Below are 20,997 nucleotides of genomic sequence, written 5' to 3'. Positions count from 1 at the left end.
CATAGTATTAGGCTTATAACTTCTTTTTTTCATAAAACATTTCCCATGCCCTTCCCCCACCCCCAGCACACACATTTCATTACAGTGACTGTTCTCACGCAATTCATAAGCAAATGAACACAGCAAACAACAGAACTGTGATAGTGTCTACTAAAGAGGCTTTATCCAATTTTATACTGTAGGAAATAAAACAACTTCTTTTACGTTTCTGGAAATAAGGGAGAAAAAAAACAACTAAACACAATATTTTAATGAGCCAGAAGTAAAATACAAGTTGTATTTTTTGTCCATATGTATTATTTCACAAAAATGATTTTGTTTACCTATTATCAAGATATTTCATTTAAAAAGGAGAGGGTAGTGAAATTATTTGAGAGCAGGACAGAGAAAAAAGGGCTAGAAAATACATATGAAATATTTACCTATCAAATATTTATAAATGAACCTTTCCATATTTAAGCATTCTGAAGAAAGATAAGTCTTGGAATATTATAATTGGCATAGAATATAAGTAGCAACGAAAGGATTTGATGGTTTTCTAAAATTTAAGAAGTTTGTAACCTTCCCTATGTGTGTTTACAAAAAAAATCTGTACATTCTAAAATAACATTAAAACTTGTATAAAACCCATCCTCCAGCCAGGCACAGCTCTTTAAAGGAGAAAGCTGAAAATCTTATGTTCTGTCCACTGCATTGTCTAGATTTAGGGTAGAGTACTGCTTTGTTTGTAATAATTATCAGTTTACTACATGTTTAACAATGACAACAGTTTTTCTTACTTAGTCATTGGAAGATTAAGTTGTTTTTCTTAACAATTTGTTACACTGCACATTACATAACTGGATTTTTTGAACTTTTTAGTTACTGAGTCATGGCTAAGCTTGACTGAGTATTTAATGGGGTGTAAAGTCATTTCATCCTCTTTATTTGAAAGTGATTTTTTCAATATAAGTCAGCTTATATATGCAGGACAGCCTGAAAAGCTATTGTGAAATACAGAAATGGGGTAAATATCCTAACATCTCTTTGAAAAAGGCAGCATGGAACGTGGATGCTTTATATCTAAGAATATTTGTTCCTTGGCCTTTTAGAGAGTTTTCTTTTTCCTTTTTGGTGGGGAGGGAGCAGCTGGAGAAGAAAGTGTGTTGTCCTGGCTGGAGAAGGAAAATAACAGAGACATGGATAAGGAGGGGAGACCTTGGAATGCCCCAGAAGTCAATGTAACTCCTACTATAATATAGCCCTACACAGGGCCTTTACTAGATGATGACTCACCAGGAAACTTCTTAATATCTCTTACTCTGTCCCCACCTACTAGGAATGGTGGTAGGCCTTGGGACAAGTTACCATTGTTATTAACTCAAAAGGTCCAGCAATACAATGTAAGTTCACTAATTTAGACCTTGTTAACTAATAATCTGTGATGTATTAGACAAGCTGGATATGTTTACCTATATATTGTCAAGGGTAGACAGAGGAGACAGGAAGACTGACTAAATCTTAAAAAAATTGAATCTACTCAGAATTATTGATGTTTTAAAAACAAATCACCATTGCAAAACCTATTAAGTTCTGAATTAATTCCTTGGGATTAGATAATGTAGATCTGGCAGGACCTCTTTTTAGCAGCACTTCCCATTAGCCAAGCTTTTTGACACCGTAATATACTCGGGGTTGGGGGAGACCCTGACTATATTCTAAACATATTATAATTCATGTTCTTTATGATTCAATTGGCTTTCCCATTAAATATGTAGTTCTTGAAATTACTTTTGCTAGAACGGGCTTTGGAATTTTAAATACTAAACCCCCAAGGGTTTAATAAGAATCAATCACCAGGATACTTCAGAAAGGCCCAGGTAGGGAAAATTTCTACCCCTTGGTTTCCATGGCTCAAGTGACTCTGATTAGGTTAAGCTCTATTTCACTTGTGCTTCTTTTCTCTGGTTTGAATAATACTTAAAAATATATATCCAATTTAGAATTTTAGGTCTGACTAGTCTTTGTTTTCGCTAAACACTCTTATTTGTAGTCTTGTATTGCTTAATTACAAAATAAAATTATAAAGTCAGGAAATACTAGTGTAAATCTATATTTAACAAAAACACACAAATCTCTTTGAGACACACAGATGGTAGAAATGTCAAAACAGTATGTGTTAAAACAATCTTTCATCCTCTTTAAAAAGAAAATTTAGACACAGATTCACCTTAGATGACCAGTAATTTATCGGGGTTATTGAGTAGCATTACGTAAAACAACATTTTTTTGTTATTCCTGCTTTAAGCAGCAGTACTCTATATTCAAAGGAACACTGGCAATGGACCAGCTATTAAATATTAAACCTCTATCCTAGCTCTATGGATAGTTTAAACATTACTCATAACTGCTTTTTAAAAGAAATACACATCTGTACTTTGTTTGAAAACAAAGTACCTGTGGATACTACAGCCTAACATGCAACAAGTTAAAAATTAGCCCACAGTGTTTGCTGTAGGATCATGAGATGCTTTGTTAACACAGCCCATGCTTTTCTGTAAGTAAACTGTGGAGTATAGTGGACAATAGCAAGTGCAAAATCCAACAACAGCATCACCTAGACAGGCTGTGCCATGATGCCTTGTTTCATAGGCTGAAAGTGCCCAAGAAAAGCATGTGATATGAAAGAGGCTAACATTAAAACCATCAAATAAAATCCCTTGGGAGTCTGATGTGATAAGTATATTGCATTTCCTCCCAAATACACTTCTCCTGTCAATAGAAATAGTTCCCATCTCTTTTAACAGATTCAATACTTTCGTAGCAAGAAGAGTAGAACGAATATTACATACAAAAATTAAATTAGAGTTTTACAGAAATTTGCTAAGAGAACAGGTTACATCCTGTAGTTGAAGTGCATTAAATCTAAAGTTGAAAAACTATTAATTTCATTAAATCTCTGTTATTAGGGAAATAAACTGTTGCAAAATGCCTATGTGTTACCCTGACTGTAAATGCTTATATATAGGTTGTTCAAAAACAATATACAGGTCATATAGAACCAAAATATAATTTGTTACTATTATAAACATTAAAAGAAGCTTAAGAAGATAGCAAAAGCTGAAAATAAAGTGGAAGAATGCTTTAGTTTACTTATAAGAACTACCAACATTTCAGTTATGGAGCCATTACGTTAACAAGTGGTTTAATATTACAGACCTAACAAAATGGTAATAGAGTCATTGAATGTAACACAGTGAGAAAAAAGGCCAAATTAGATGTATGGACACATTTCTACTCAGGAGTATAGGTTAAGTCATGGCCATCCCGGCGTTTAGAATGGTCATTCTTAAATCCCTGTCAATCAGTGGCAGTAACAACAAAGCAGATTTACTGAAAATGAGAATTTGTCTGGATGCATTTCAACATCCATAAGGTCTCCCAAAACTGAAGTGAAAATGAAGGGACCTCTGGCACCAATGGCAGAGAACTCCTTTTGGAATAGAACAACCATCTTTCTGTTGCAGCTGTAAGTGAAAGCAAGCCTCACATAACAACATGCCTAGGCTTTGGAGTGTTCCTCAGTGAATTAGTCAGTAGTGTGTTTAGAATGCAGCCCGGAAAAATCAAACTTCAGTTTTACCATGTAACATACAGAGGCTCTTGCTTCAAAACTGTATATGGAAGATTTTTCCTCCATAACTCTAGCCCTAACCCTAACCCTGGCAAGTATTTGCAATACAGAGAACGAGGAAGAAAGAAGACTGTGAAAACCGAGCTTGTTGGTTACTGGCCCTTCAATATTACAAATAGAACTTTGTGAAGTCATTACCTTGTATTCATCCACAAAACAGGATGCATTAGCATTATCTCAGCTCCTTCCCCAGCAGACTAACACAAAAGAAAACTAAACATGCTTATGCTACATCACTACAAATATTTTCTACTGGCTCCAATTTTCTACAGGGATAAATTGACTTCAGTTAGTCATCATGGTCAGTATGCTATATAGTATGCCCTCTTTGAAGAGTCTTTTATCCTGTGAAAAGCAAAATGAAACCTTATACACAATGATTTTATACATTACTGCATCAACACAGCATTTTAACCATGAGGAATAATGCACCTTAAGATTCATCAGCCTTGTATTATTAAACTTTCAAGCTGGCTGAGAACTTTACATGGATTCTCTCCTGAACCCAAGAGCTGTCCCCCAACTACAGATGAATCCTGGTCCATGGTGCATTCCCTCAGTGGTAGGTTTTATTGTGAGTCCAGCTCTCCTCTTTGATAGGTCCCATGTCTCCTGGAAAGCCCCTGCTCCAATACCCCCATCCCACCCACCCATCCCTGTCCTATATTTCCATACCCATTTGCGCATTCTGGATCTGGATTCTCTCATTTTTAGAAGAGTCATACAAATGGCGTCATCACAGCAGAGGAATGGCGCAGTCCTTGAATGGCAGCATAGGGCCCCTGCTGAAAATAGTGATGGTATCGCGGCATGTGGAATGAAGGGAATGTGGGGCCACTCCCTTGCATGGAGCTGGCAATGGCCGATGGGGTCAGAGGCATTCCCAGTCGGCTATATGGAGGCAGAGAACCCTGGATGGGGTGAGGAATGGGTGTTGCTATAGATGCTGTGCTGGTGCCAAGAGCAGTCAGGGACTGTGGGTGCTGAAACCCAGGAAAACTGGAAGAAGATGATACCCAGGAACTTAGTGACAAATTATCAGATGTTGTAAAGGCTGACCCTGTAAGGAAAAAGACTCATTAGACTGTAAACACTCTCTCAATGTACAGATCAAGAATTAAATTATCTGTAAAGATCTATTTGTATTGAAGAATATTTAATATATCTGTAATTTAAAAGGACAAACACACATGAGATTTATCATGAGACAAATCTACCTAGATAAGAAGATGATAGTTATACCCTGCATGGAAGGAGAATTTACTAAATGGAAAAAGACAACTCATTGGATAGCCTGCACACTCCCACAGAGTGGCCAAAACATTAATACCCTGCCTGCAGGTAATGACTTGATTCTCTTAAAAGGAGCTGCAAACACCTCATGTCTGTTCTGACTCTGTAGTGTCATAAGGAAGGCTGAATGTACTAAATCTCTACCAAGCTGTCTGGTTTCCAAAACTGCTGTGAAATCTAAGAAAGCAAGTTTTCCTACATCGCAGCATCCAGAAATTTAGAATAGAGTTGACACTGAATTTTCTGACTGTATACAGTTGACCCTTGAACAACAGGGGTTAGAACTGCACAAGTCCACTTACATGCAGGTATTTTTCAATACAATTTGCACTGAGTGTGCCTGACCCTCTTGCCTCACTTTCACCTCCTCCACCTCTTCAGCCTCCTCAACCTCCGAGATAGCAGGGTCAACCCTTCCTCTTCTTCCTCTACCTACTCAGTGTGAAGATGAGGATGACAACCTTTATGATGATCCACTTCCCCTTAAGGAAGAGTAAATATATTTCCTTTCTCATTATTTTCTTAATAACTTTTTCTCTAGTTTATTATTAGAATACAGAATATAATACATGTATCACACAGAATATGTATGAATTGACTGTTTGTGTTATAGGTAAGGCTTCTGATCAACAGTAGGCTATCAGCAGTTAAGTTTTACGAAGTCAAAAGTTATAGGCACGTTTTAGACCACATGGGAGTTGGTGCCCCTAACCACTGTGCTGTTCAAGAGTCAACGGTAATACTAGTGGTTCACCTGCACTGAGATATAAGAAATGTCCTATGTTTTCACAGATTATATGCTTTCATATCAAGGACATAAAACAATGACAGAGGGCTCTCTCCCTATGTGAACTTTCCTGTTCCCAGAATGGGCACCTCTGGGCTCTTCTCTGGACTCTCTTCCCAGATGCAGGGGACTGCTCTCTGAGCCTTGGCAACAGAGAAACTTTGTTCAGTTCCTGCTGGCACCATTGGGGCCACTGCCTCTATGTAATATCCTTCACTAGGACAATCCTCTTTTAAAAGTATTTTCTAATTTGGTTTTTGATTCTAACAAATTATTCCTGACACAGATGGAACAGATATATTCCCTGATTTTCAGATTATAAAACGGAGGTTGAGAAGGACTTGGGGACTGCTCCCAAAGTTCAATAGCTCTTATGTACTAAATCATGGACAAGTAACTCCTGATCCCTGACTCAAAGGCTCAATATTCTTTCACTAAAAAAACCAAACCATAGGAAACCTGCAGGCAGCATCATAGCCTATGACTCAAAGGCAAAATAATGAAATGTGTGAGGATCACTGTCAGGGTCTGTCCTTTCCCAGGGAGGCTCCTGAAATCCTTTTCGAGCATCATGTACTCTGAGGACTGGCTGTCTCATCAATGATCTGCCCCCACTCTCCTTTAGGTTTTCTGGCTCCAGCAATTCCATGGCCTTGGAAGCTGCCTTACCTCGATTTGGGGTTGTCTGACTCTCATCCGCCAAGACATCCTCTTCTCCTCCATAGGTGCGGATGGGTGAGCGCGCATAGGAATGCTTTTGAATCAGGCTCTCCACACTTTCCCTAGGTTAGAATGATACATCACAGGTTAACTAAAATGTAAAGGACTCAGAGATAGAGAGAGGTCTTAGAGGTAACTCACTAATCAGCAAAGCCATTTTCGCAGCCAAAATGCACCACTGCATGGAAAAATGAAATTCAAAACATGTACATTTATTCTGTAGTACAGTGACTCCTGAGATACATGACCTCAGGTGCATGACTGCAAGCAAACCTGACTGACTAGGATATGGACAACCCCCTGAAATCCTATAAAATGAAGGACAAAGGAGTGAACAAAGAACTGTGAAACCTGACCATAGGAATGGAATTCTATGATGTGAGAAATAATGAGTGAATGAATTTACTACAAGGAGCTGCAATGACTCTTCTTTTTTTTTTTTGAGATGGAGTCTTGATCTGTTGCCAGGCACTAGGCTGGAGAGCAGTGGTGCGATCTTGGCTCACTGCAACCTCCACCTCCCGGGTTCAAGCAATTCTCCTGCTTCACCCTCCCAAGTAGCTGGGACTACACATGCAGGCCACCATGCCCAGCTAATTTTTGTATTTTTTAGTAGAGACGGGGTTTCACCATGTTGGCCAGGATGGTCTCGATCTCTTGACCTCATGATCCACCTGCCTCGGCCTCCCAAAGTGCTGGGATTACAAGCGTGAGCCACCGCGCCCAGCTGACTCTTCTTACTGATTTCGACAGTTAAGAATATAAAACAAATACTCAGCTGATACAAATTCCACTGATCCAACAACTGAGGAAATGTTGGCAAAACTTCAAATTATCATTAGTCATCGAAAGACTAATATTCACCAAGAAATCAAACAAAGTCACAGATCATAGTACAATATGGACAGTTTGGATAATGAACACTAAGATCCTTGTTGTTATAAGACTGAAAATTACAAAAACCCATGAAGAAAACACAAATGGTCAACAAGGAGTTTCAGCCCCCAGGTAAATTGGTACATTGTCTTGTAGACGGTCTTCCTCCTGCAACATAATCTATAAACCAAAGAGTGAGGTTAACTTTAAAAAATAAAAAATTATTTTGGCATTGGACAATTTGACCTTCTGCTTAAAAAAAAAAAAAAAGCCAGTGAAATTTTAGCCAATTTCTTTGCCAAAAGTACATACTAATAGCAGGTTAGTCTGCATGGCACACATTTCTGGAATAGCTGTGGCCCGAAGACCAATGCCAAACTGACCACCAAAGGACAAAAGAGGACTTATAAAATAAGTGTTGAATGAGGAAGGACAAACAAAACACCACATTTCATATTGAGGGAATAAGGAAAGCAAATAAAATGTCATAATAACTTTTCAAAATGTTATCACTTGTCAACATTTCACATAAATTTGCGAATGTTACCTGTGAAAAATTACTACCTAATTCATAGTAAGTTTGGTGTTGTACAAAGCTTATATACCCACATAGATGAAGGTGTTTTATCATAATGTATAGTATGACTATGAAGACTTAGGGATATGCCTAAAAGAAAAATTAATTCTGCAACTATTTAAGTTAAATTTTTATTCTCAAATGGTTTTAAAGTAAGAATAAAGCACCACCTCATATGGTCAAAATAATTAAGATCCAGATCCACTGCAGTAACACATAGCTATCAAAAAGAATGAGGTCATTCCATATGAATAGATACAGAATAATTTTCAAGACACAGTAAGTGAGGAAGGTTAAAATACAGAATGATGTGTAAAGTACGCTACCATTTGTGAAATTAGAACAAGGGATATGTGTATTCATATATGTCTGCATGTGCATAGGATTTCCAGAATGTTCCAGTTTCCAGAACAAGAAACTGCCTAGAAGAGGTTGCCTCTGCAGGGTGAAGCCAGGGACCTGAAGGACTGGAGTGGTGACTCTCAAATTTGTCTATATGTTTGAATCACCTAGGGATTTTGAAAAAAAAAAAAAAAATTGAGATATGAGTAAAATACAAAATGCAGCACATATTTAAAGTGTACGGGCTGGGTGCAGTGGCTCACACCAGTAATCCTAGCACTTTGGGAGGCCCAGGTAGGCGGATTACCCAAGGTCAGGAGTTTGAGACCAGCCTGGCCAACATGGCAAAACCCCATCTCTATTAAAAATACAAAAATCAGCCAGGCATGGTGGCAGGTGCCTATAATCCCAGCTACTCAGGAGGCTGGGGCAGGAGAACCGATTGAACCTGAAGGTGGAGGTTGCAGTGAGCCAAGATTGTGCCATTTCACTCCAGCCTGGACAAAAGAGAGAAACTCCCATCTCAAAAAAAAAATGATAAAGTGTACAGTTTGATCAGATTGGGCATATGTATGCACTACTGACACCATTGCCACAAGCAAAATAACAAAAATATCCAACACCTACGAAAGCTTCCTCCAGCTCCTATGCTCTCTGGTCACCATTCCAATAAACCTTTCCAAGGGAACCACTAATATAATTTTGTGTTCTTGCAGATTAGATAGAATCTTATCTAATGTATTCTTTTTTATCTGGCTTCTTTCACTCAGCGTATTTTAAGATTTACCACATTGGGGCATACATTAATATTTCTTGTTCTGAGTAGCATTCTGTTGCATGGATATATTGTGGTTTATTCACTTATTGATGAATATTTGGCTTGTTTCTAGTTTTTGAATGTTGCGAATGAAGCTACTACACATATTCATGCATACTTTGAAAAAAATGGACATATACTTTTATTTACCTTGGGAAGACACCTAAGAATGAAATGACTAAATTGCATGGTTAGGTGTATGTGCAATTTTTAAGAAAACTGCCAAACTATTTGTCAAAGTGGTCATCCAATTTATCATTCCCACCATCAGTGTATGAGAATTCCAGGTCTTCTATATTCTCACTAACACCTGATATTCTCAACCTTTAATTTAGCTATTGTAATATGCATGTGCTGATATTCTATTATACTTTTAAATGTGTTCCCCTAATGACTATAATGTTGAACATCTTTTTCTGTGCATATTTGATTCTGTATTTCTAGCTGTTAATATTCTGTTCATTTAAAAAATTAGGTCATTTGTTTTCTGAGTTTTGAGATTTCTTTTTATATTCTGGGCACTAGTGTTTATAGAATATATGATTTACAAATATTTTCTTCTAGGCTGTGACTTGTCTTTTTTTTTTTTAAAGCAGAGTTTTTAATTTTGATAAAGTGCAATTTATCCATTTGTAATTCTATGGATCATGCTTTTGGTGCCATATTTAAAAATCTTTGCCTAATCTAAGACCACAAAAGTTTTCTCCTAATTTTTTTCTGAAAGTGTTATAGTGTGAGGTTTTATATTTGTATCTATGATTCAGATTGAGTTAATTTTATATATGGATGATTTATGAACTGATGTTCATCTTGTGTTTATGGATATCCCATTATTTCAACATTCTTGTTGAGAAGACTGTCCCTTCTCCATCATGTACATGTAGGTCTACTCCTGGATTCTCTATTCTATAAATGTGTTTGTGGAACTTGATACCAAAACTATACTGTCCTGATTACTGCAGCTGAATAAAAGTATTAGTACTTTGACATTAGGTAGTATTAGTACTCTATCTTTTTTTTTTTTCCAAAGCTGTTTTGGCTATTCTAGTTTTTCACATTTCCATATGAAATTTAATATTATGTTGTCAGTCTCTACAAAAAGGACTACTGTGATTTTTATCAGGATTATTTTAGATCTATATATCAATTTGTGCATAACTGACATCTTAACAATATTGCATCCTTCAAATCATGAACCAGTATATCCTTCCATTTTATTAGGTCTTCTTTCATTTCTCTCCACAATGTTTTTGTAGTTTTAACTATAATATGCCTTGTATATCCTTTGACAGATTTATCTCTAAATACTTTGTATGATAGTAAATATTGATTTTTAGGTTCAATTTCTGATATTCATTTATACTAGACAGAAACACAATTTACTTTTAATATTAGTCTTGTATTCTGTGATCTTGCCAAATACTTATTTGTTCTAGTGGTTTTTAGAGATTTGGATTTTCTGTATAGATAATCATGATGTCTGTAAACAAAGATAGTTTTACTTCTTTCTTTCCAATCACAATGACTTTTATTTATTTTTCCTGACTTACTGCAATGGCTAAAACTACCTGTATAATGTTAAATTAGCAGTGGTAAGAGTGGACATTGATAACTTGTTCTTTATCTTATGGAAAGAATTCAATTTTTCACCATTAGTTATAATATTCATTCTAAGCTTTTTATACATACAATTTATCAGACCAAAGGGTCCCTTCTATTCCTAGTGTGCTGAGAGTTTTCAAGAATAGATGTTGAATTTCATTAAATGCTTTTTCTGTGTTTGTTGAGATAATCATATAGTTTTTAGTTTGTCACTATGATCATTATATTGATTGAATTTCAAATGTTAAATTGACCTTGCATTCCTGAACTAAGCTCTAGTTATTTATGACATATTATCATTTTTCTCAATTCAGTTTCCTAAAATTCTGTTTAGAACTTTTCCATGTATATTCATGAAGAATGTTGGCCTTTCTCTAGTTTTAGTATAAGATAAAGCTAGTCTCATAGAATTAGTTAAAACTCTTCCCTCCTCTTCAATTTTCTAGAAGAGTTTGGGTAGAATTGTCATTATTTCTGTCTTAAATGTTTGGTATCATTCACCAGTGAAACCATCTGGATCTAGAGTTTTCTTTGTAAAAGGTTTTTAACTACAAATTCAAAAACTATCAGAGTATCTATTTTCTCTTGAATGAGCTTTGGTAGATTCTGTCTACAAGAAATTTGTCCATTTTGTTTAAATTGTTAACATTTTAAGCATAAGTGTTCATAATATTCCTTTATTATCCTTTCTTTCAATACCAGTAGAATCTGTAGGGATACTGCTCCTTTCATTCTTGATTATGGTGGTTTATATTTTCTTCCCTATTTTTCTTAATAGTTTGGCCAGCAAGCAATTTTATTAATCTCTGCTTTTTGTTTTATTAATTTTCTCCACTGCTTCCCAGTCTTCTTTTTCTTTTTTTTTTAATTTATGTATTATACTTTAAGTTCTGGGGTACATGTGCAGATGGTACAGGTTTGTTACGTAGGTATACATGTGCCATGGTGGTGGTTTGCTGCACCCTGTTTTCAATTTCTACTCTGATATTTATTTATTTTTCTTCTACTTGCTTTTGGTCTCATTCACTCTTCTTGTCCTAGTTTCTTAAAATGGAAGATGAGGTTATTGATTTGAGGCCTTTCATTTCTAAAGTAGAGATATAGCACTATAAATTTCCTGGTAGTAATGTTTTAGCAGCATCCTGCAAGTTTTTATATGCTGTATTTTCATTTTTATTCAGTTCAGAATATTTTCTAATTTCCCTCTTGATATCTTCCTTCCCCCAAGGGTTGCTTAGAGATGTGTTATTTGACTTTCAAATATTAGGGAACTTTTCAGGTATTTTCCTGTTATTTTTTCTAATATAATTCCATTATGGTACAGAACATACTTTGTATGACTTGAATGCCTTTAAATTTATTGAGATTTATTTTATGTACTGTGTATGACCTCTATAAATGTTCTGTGTATACTTGCAAAGAAGGCATATTCTGCTGTTAGATAATGTTTTCTAAACATCAACTAGGTCAAGTTAGTTGACACTGTCATTCAAATCTTCTGTGTCTTTACTCATTTTCTGTCTGCTTGCTCTATCAGTTATTAAGGGAGGGATATTAAAATTTCCAACCATGATTGTATATTTGTCTATTTTTTCTTATACTTCTGTCAGATATGAAACTCTATTATTAGGTACATAAAGATGTAGGACTGTATATGACCTTGAAGAATGGAACCCTTTATTAGTATGAAATTATCTACTTTATCCCTAGTAACAGTCTTTGCTCAGAATTCTACTTTGATATTAATACAACTCCAGTTTTTCAAAATTATTGTTAACATGTTACTTTTTTTCATTGCTTTACTTTCAACTTATGTCTTTATATAGAAAGCACATTTCTTGTAGGTAGTGTATAATCAGGTCTTACTTTTTAATTCAAACTGACAATCTCTGCCTTTTAATTGAGGTATTTAGTGTATTTACATTTAATGTGATTATTGATATAGTTAAGTTCAAGTCTGGCTATTTGTTTTCTATTTGTACTATCTGTTCTTTGTTATCTCTTTCCTCTTTTTTTGTCTTCTTTGGGGTTTTCTTTAAATGATTTCATTTCATATCCTTTGTTGGTTCATTAGCTATAACTTTCTTTTGTTATTTTAGTAAAGGACTTAGAATTTATAGTAAATATCTTTAAGTTGCCACAATCTACCTTCAAGTGATATTAAATCTTTCAAGTTAGTATAAGACCCTCACAATAATATATTTTCATTTTTCCCTTCCACTATTGTGCCATTTTTGTCAAACATTTTATTTTTATATAAATTCCACTCCAATTGTTATATTTGTTTAAAAAGTTAACTAATCTTGTTTAAAAGGTTAACTATTTTTTTTAAAATACTTAAATAATAAGAAAAAATTTAATCTACCTTTCCACGCATTTCTCATTCCTGTACTCTTCATGCCTTTGTTTAGATCCAGATTGACATCTGGTATAATTTTCTTTCTGATTGAGAGACTTCCTTTAACATATCTGTATGGCAGTTTGCTGGTGGTGAATTCTTCACCTTTTTTATGTCTCAAAAAATATTTATTTTGCTTTTACTTTTTTTAAAAGATATTTTTGCTGGATAAAGAATTCTAGATTAACAGACTTGATTTTTCTTTCAGTACAGATGGTCCCCAACTTGCAATGGTTCAATTTACCATTTTTCAGCTTTACAATGGTACAAAAGAAGTAGGTATTCAGTACAGTCCTCAGCTTAGGATGGTGTTATATCTGGACTTAGACACTTTTGACTTATATTTTCAATTTATGATGGGTTTATCCAGGCATAACCCCATTGTTAGTCAAACAGCACCTGTACGTTAAGGATGTTGCTTTGCTGTCTCCTCATTTACTTTGTTTCTGACAAGAAATCTGTTCTCATCTTTATCTTTCTTCCTCTTATGTAATATATCTATTGTTCTCTGGCTGATTTCATACTTTCTTTATATTACTAGTTTTCTGCAATTTGACTATGACATAATTTGGCACTATTTCTTCATACTTTTTGAGCTTGGGTTTGTTGAGCTTCTTTGAATTGTGTTTACAATTGTCATTAAATTTGGAAAATTTTTATATATTATTTCTTTGGGTATATTTTTTGTCCTACCTTCCAACCAACCACCTTTCAGGGTTTCCAATTATACAGATATTAGGCCACTTGAAATTTTCCCACAACTGATGCTCTCAATTTTTAAAAATTTATCTTTGCTCTTTGAGTTTCATTTTGAATAGTTTCTATCACTATATCTTCAAGTTCACTAATCTTTTCGTCTGCAGTGTCTAATCTGCCATTAATCCCATCAAGTATATTTTTCATTTTACACATTGTAGTTTTCATCATTAGAATTATGATTTGGATTTTTTTGTAAATCTTCTACATCTCTCCTTAATTTTTGGCATGTATGGAATACAATGATAATAAGTGTCTAAATGTCTTTGTTATTAATTGGAATAGCTATGTGAGTTCTGAGTTAGTTTCAACTGATTATCTCTTCATTATGGGTCATACTTTTCTGAATCTTTGTAGTCCGGGTAACCTTTAGTTAGATGTCATGCATTGTGAATTTTGTCAGATGCTAAATATTTTTGTATTCTATCTATAAGGACATAAATATAAGACATGTCTTGAGCTTTCTTTTGGGATATAATTAAGCTACCTGCAAATAATCTGATCCTTTGGGAGTTTACTTTCAAGATATTTTAAGTAGGACTGGAAAACTATTTAGTTGAGGGCTAATTTTTCTTCACTACTGAAGCAAAACCCTTCTGAATATTCTACCAAATGCCCTCTAAATCACAAGGTTTTCCAGTCCAGCTGATTAGAACAGGCATTATCCCTGGGTGAACACAAGGTATTGTCTGTTTCCCCCTAATCTTTTCAGGTGCTCTTTCCTGAAGCCTCTGGTAGTTTTATAGCACGCAATCCTTTAGCAAATCTCAGCTGAACATTCAAAAGGGATCCTCTGTAAATCTTTGGAGTTCTTTAGAGATCCTCTGTAGATCTTTGAGTGCTTTTTTCCACGCAGCTTTCACCTCTCCTATTGTCTGTCCTATGAATTCTCACTGTTTTGGTCTCTGCAAACTCAACTCTGACCTCTCAACTCAGGGAGTCTGGTGGGCTCTGCCTGTATTCTCCCTGCCTGCAATGCTCTATACTCCTCTCTCAGGAAATAAGCTGCATCATCACTCACCTCGTTTGTTTCCCATCCCACAGAGATTATTGTCTTTTGTTGCCTGATATGCAGTGTCATAAAAAATACTGTTTTGCATATTTTGTATGTTTCTTAGTTGTTTCAGGCAACAGGGTATAGTTGGCCCCTGTGGCTTTACCTTTACTCAAAACCATGTCTCTCCAGAGTATCTTCTACAAATTCCAAAGCCAAAGCCAACACCACACTCCCATACCAATTAAATCACAATCTTTGGGAGTGGACACAGACTTCAGTAATTGTTAACACTCCTCCAGGTGATTCCAATGAGCTGGCAAGTTTAGAAATGTGGATGTGTGGATAGGTGTGTGGATGGATACTTTTCACCATATAATTTTGTATATCTTGAATTTTTGATGTATTGTTTATTTAAAATTAATTTCACATTACAAAACGAGACTATGATAACCTACCAATGAACAAAAACAAAAGAACCTCTGGTCTAACATTGGTACTTTGGGAACTCATTGTAATGAGTTTGTTAAAAATTATAATTATGCTGATTTTTATATCAATGTCATTTATGTAAGGTAAGCAGTGCAATATATTGGAAATATCATAGGCTTTAATTTCATTCATCAAATGCATGAATGAATAGATGAGTAGGTGGATCATCTACAAACATTTTCACATTCTGGCTTGGTTACTTTCTTAACCTCTCTTCCTCTGTAAATTGGGGAGCATAACTTCTGCCTCACAGGGCCACTCATTCATCGAAAAAAATTTCTTGAGTCACTAGTATGAACAAGGAATTGCAGGGATAGCCAAAAATAATAATAATAAAATAAAAATAAAAAAACAAAAACTCCCTGTCTAATAAGTGAGGTAAGGGAAGACTGGGAGTCAGGTGAAAAGTGGGGAAGAGAATAAGAAAAACATGTAGTATATTAGATGTTGACAATAGTGCTATGGAAAATAAAACAGAGAATAACAATAAGAAGCATTACTGGAAGGATTAAACGAGAAAATGCATTTGAATGACCTAAAATAGCATCTGGCACATAGAAGATAGTAAATATAAGTGCCTTTAAAAGTATATCTAAAGCAGGTAAAAATATTTTATCATCTTAGATTTTTTTCCAATTTATCCTACCTGTCTGTATAATCCTAATTCAGAATAATGTGGTCCAAACAAGAGGATTTTTCTCAGTGATTGAATGTTAAAGTCAGTGAAGAAATTGACTAGAATATTATTTGCAGTTCTATTACAAAATAATGTCTGACATCAAAGAGAAATGTTAAGCTTTAGTGAGTCCATTATCACCTGTTTTAAAGTGTAATCTATTTTTAAAAATCCCTTGAACAGATGTATTGAATCCCTTGAGTTAGGCTTTTTAAAATGAAAACATTTTATCATTCACTGAGAGGTACTGGTGCAAAGCAAAAGTTAATGGGAAGGATAATTTGGCATAACACGGACCCTAATTAATTTACCAGCTGCCATACATTTTAATATTTATATACAAACACATGTTGAACCCCAGCAGCCTAAACAGCTGATGTTATTTACTCAAAGACTTAATTCACTACAATATTAGAGAGTGACTGTCCTTTGAGGTCATTAAGAAGAAAGTCAAGTGAACTGAGCAATCCCTAATAAAACAACTATAACATACATTCAAGCTGATATTTTAAGTGAACACAGGAAAGAATTAGGTGGTTATTTTCACATGTAAAGGAACTTGTTTCAATATCTTGGAAAATTATTTTTTTTGTACAGTTGTAAAGGATTTGCTCTTCCTAGGCCAAATCTGGGTGGTGATTTTCTAAGGTGTATTTCTATTCCAGTAAGTTGCATATAACTGCTAAATACACGCACCTACTTTTTTTTTTTTTTTAAAAAGAGTGTAATAGTTAAATTTCTAAAAAGCACACTTAATGAGATCATTTAATTTCACATACACACACAAGAAAAAGAATTTCCCAAATAACACAATGAAACACTGTGAAACATTTTTGCTTTTCTATAAGAATATTATATTAATTTTGCCCTTGCTCGATCACTGGTATCATTACTTATGCTAGTCTCTAGGAGGGGAAAAGAGGGATTTTATTGAAGTGATTTACTTGTGTCAGGCCTGGAAGTGAACTGAAAGCAATGGCAGTTCTTATATAAAGGATGGCATAATTGAATTATTGCCTTTTAAGTGATTGAAAACAGTGGTGCATATCAGGGCCATCTCTTCGAAGATGTTACAAAGAGTAGTGAGGCCATGTTGTTTACTTTATGTCTAATCCCTGTATCCAGCAGAACGAAAGTGCAAAGAATTTGTTTAGCCTGGAAGCCCACTGTGAGAATTTCTAAAATGCTGTACCCTGAAAAATGAGGATGACTCACCAAACAGGTCAAGTGATTTAGGTTTTGTCACATCCTAATGCAAGAGACTGTAGTTTTAGTAGACTTACTTTTGGATTTAATAGGTAGAGAAAATGGGTACTGTTATCGAAGGTCAGTCTTTCTAATATCTAATGCTAAATATTTTTTCTAGGCAACAAAAAAAAAGTGCATCATTACCTTATTTGATCTTTAAAACATCTCTTCGACTACTTTGTAACCATCAATTTCAGAAATAGTATACATCAGAGACACAATCATGGCCAGAAAATGGGCAAAAAGGAGGATAACTACAATGATTATAGTGCTCGGCCAAAACATTCAGAACCATTTGAAGTCATTTGGACTATTTATTCAAGCTCTAGACAAGCAAAACCAGCACTCTACCAGTACTGAAACTGGTTGCCCTTCTTCTATCTTTGAAACTAAAGTGCAAATTTCTCTATGCTCAAAAAGCAAAACTTTCCCTTCCCCTCACATTCTCCCTTGCGACACCACTGTTCCTAATACAGTCCTTTTTTACTACAATTACTAGATTGACAGCAATTATATGTTTTCAGGTCTGTCTCCACTACTATGCTGCTGGCCCTTGAATGAAAATATTAATAATGCTTTCTTTATCGAGGCAAGGGTTCTCAGACTTTAGTGTGCACCAGAAGCACCTGCAGGGCTCATCAAAGCACATATTGTCAAGCACCATCCTAGAGTTTCTGACTCAGTAGGTCTGAGATGTGGCCTGAGAAGGTGCTGTCCAATATATTCCAGGTTCTGCTGATGCTGCTGGCCTGGAGGCCACACCTGAGAACCACTGCCCTAGTGAAGTGGTTAGGGGCATGTTTGCTGGAGCAGGTCTGCATATCTTGAATCCTAGCTCAGCCACAGCTGTGTGCTCACGGGCAAATTACTTCACCTTTTCATGTCTCCCTTTTCTCATCTGTAAAATAAGGTATCAATATGACCAAGCTCTTAGGGTTATTAACATTAAGTGAATTAATACGCAGAGAGTTTCATTGGTACCTGACACATAAGTGCTCAATAAATGTTTATAGATAACAAAATTAAATTATCTTCATTGTTATTATTGAGCATCAAGATCATGTGTTCCAGAAGCTGCTTACATGATCACAATCATTTTAGATGACTTGAGACTACCAATCTCTAGAACTTGCTATGCTTTGCTTAAACCTTCCTACCTTATACATGTCAGAGGTGAAATTAATATTAAATGTTATTTCAATTTATATTCTCATTTTCTCTCCTAAATATAGACCTGGCAAAACTGTGTTCAAGGAGGAAATGTCAAATCCATTAAAATCAAATATAATTTATAGGAAACAAAATATGTAAAGTTATTCTTGCTTATTAATTTGTTCATTTTTACATCACATCTTACTGAGTCTTTATAAATAACTTCTTGTGACAATATTTTTCTAAAGATTGATGCAGATATATTATAAATTGCTGGAAGACAATATATCAATATTTGTAGCTTGCACAAAATACTTAATAAATGAAAACTTTAGATAATACAATTTGAGAGGTATTATAAATCATTAATTTTGAGAACTGAAATATATAACCCATTTTGGAAAAACAAAATGACTCTAACTTAATCTTTTAAAAAGCTTTTAGGCTTTAGTTTATTTTTAATTATTTGACTTACTCCTATTGATTTTTCTTTTCAGTAGTAATATACATTTCTGGTTTTGTATTATCATTAGAAACTTAAATAAGTAAACTGTACCACCGAAAAAAACCCAAAAACTATTATGCTTAGTTTTCTAAGTTGTATAGCTGTGACAACTAAGTAAAAAGTCTCTGACAAAGTACAGATTACTCAGCCTAGAAATAAACTTCAGTACACTGTGAGGCAGGCAACAAATATTCTTCATAGACAAATAGAAAGAAAGACACAAACAAGAAAAAAAAAGGAGGATAATTTACAACTATACGTCAACTATGAATAACTACTCTATCAGACTGACTGGTCTGGCACTTCCAGTTCATACAGTTTTGTAAAATAAATGCTCCCTCTAAAAAGCTGTGGATAAAGGAGAGGCATTTTAAGTGTAGAATAATCACATCTTGCTAACTAAAAGGATTTTTTGGTGACTCCTTCTATAATTTGGAAAAAAATTCGTTCTGTTAAACACCATTCCTTCTTTCTTGCTGTTGTTATCAACAGATTTTGATCTTAATAAATTAACATACTTTATTTAAAAGCAGTCTTTAATCCGACTACCAAACAAACCTGCTTCCATTTTATGCATGTAGACTTTTATACTGTCTATTCTTGCTAATGATTTAAAGAAAATTGTTCCTTTTCCAAGAAGCTGTACATTCAGGTTCTTTGTATCTTGGCTTTGGTATCTTCTATAAAGTAAGGAACCTCTATAAAATAAGGAGGTGGTGGAATAAATTAGATGATCTTGAAGGTTTATTATGGTTTTAATGATTTATAAATCCATAAACAAAAGTAAAAAATTTAAAGCAACTGTTTTGAAAAATCCCAGCACTAGTTGCAAAAAGCCCTGAGTTCTAACCCCATGTCTTTTACTATTCGAGTGGCTCTGGGCAAGTCACTTGAGCTCCTGGGGCCATAACTGCTACACTGTTATAACGACGGGGATAAACTAGGTAACTCCTAAATTTCATTCTAACTTCAAAATAAATAATGCCTAAAAAGCTAATTAATTGTATTCTGGAAGTTTAAAATCAAAATGCCAGGGTACACTTTAGTGTGTAATTTTAAAATATGTTCTTACTATTTAATTTATATTTGAGTGAGAATAAAACACATACTAATAATTAAAAATAAAATTATTTCCATTTTTATAGGACTGTAATATTATATGTTGCTCTATATTCCAGAAATAAAATTCAGTTTTACACTCCTTGCTTTCTGTCTCTTTGTTCTGACATCTGCTATAGTCTGAACATTTATGTCCCCTAAAGATTCACATGTTGAAGCCTAATGACCAATGTGGCAATATTAAGAGGTCAGGCCTTTGGGAGGTGACTAGGAGGACAGGGTGGAGCCCTCATGATTGAGACTGTGCCCTTATGAATGAGGCCTGAGGAAGTTTACTTGCCCCTTGTACCAAGAAGGCATCATTTATAAAGCAGAGAGCAAGTCCTCAGTAGATCCTAAACCTGCCAGTGAGTTGCTCTTGGACTCTCCAGCCTCCAGAACTGTAAGAAATAGACATTGTTTATAAGCTACCCTGCTTATGTTCTTTTGTTATAACAGCCCAGATGGACTAAGATACATCTAAGCACCACTGTATTCATCGATCCTATCCCTCCAAGCAGAGGTGACGCAGCTGTCCTCTGTCCTCCCCTATCTCAGAAGCCCAGTCTGCTATGTGACTCCCCTTACAGAATTGGGTTCCCAAGGGGAACTCTGTTGGTCAGTGAGAGCACGGGGGAGCAAACGTTTTTTGTAAAGGGTCACATAGTAAATACATTATGTTTTACAGGTCATATGGTCTCTGTCACATACACTCAACAATGTCATTGTAACACAAAAGCAGCCACATACAATACTTAAACCAACCCCCAAAAATGACTGTGTTCCAATAAAAAACTTTATTGGTAGACAATAAAATTTCCTTTCATATTATTTTCACATATCAGGAAATATTACTTTAAACTTTTTCCAACCACTTAAAGAGGTAAAACCATTCTTAGCTTTGGGCTGTACCCAGCAGGTGCCAGGCTGCAGTTTGCCAAACCCGGCTGTAGGCTGTTTACCTGATTAGATGTGTGCCCCACTGACCCTG

At 35.1% G+C, this 20,997-nt stretch overlaps 1 protein-coding gene across 1 annotated transcript in view; it reads right to left on the bottom strand.

The window, feature by feature from the left end:
• Positions 1-4,333: 4,333 nt before the first annotated feature.
• TBX20 (T-box transcription factor 20) overlaps positions 4,334-20,997 on the bottom strand; it is a 51,320-nt gene continuing 34,656 nt past the window's right edge. The window contains exons 7-8 of the mRNA XM_012461293.2: positions 6,423-6,535; positions 4,334-4,733 (exon numbers count right to left, since the gene is read on the bottom strand). Of these exons, the coding sequence (XP_012316716.1) occupies positions 4,393-4,733; positions 6,423-6,535 (454 nt within the window). The 3' untranslated portion in view covers positions 4,334-4,392. The remainder of the gene's footprint in view (positions 4,734-6,422; positions 6,536-20,997) is intronic.

Source organism: Aotus nancymaae, unplaced genomic scaffold (genome assembly GCF_030222135.1).
Source record: "Aotus nancymaae isolate 86718 unplaced genomic scaffold, 86718_ANA_hifiasm-v0.15.2.pri h1tg000025l, whole genome shotgun sequence".
Classification (NCBI taxonomy): domain Eukaryota; kingdom Metazoa; phylum Chordata; class Mammalia; order Primates; family Aotidae; genus Aotus; species Aotus nancymaae.
Note: the sequence above shows the minus strand (reverse complement) of the source record. Positions and strands in the feature narration are given on the sequence as shown.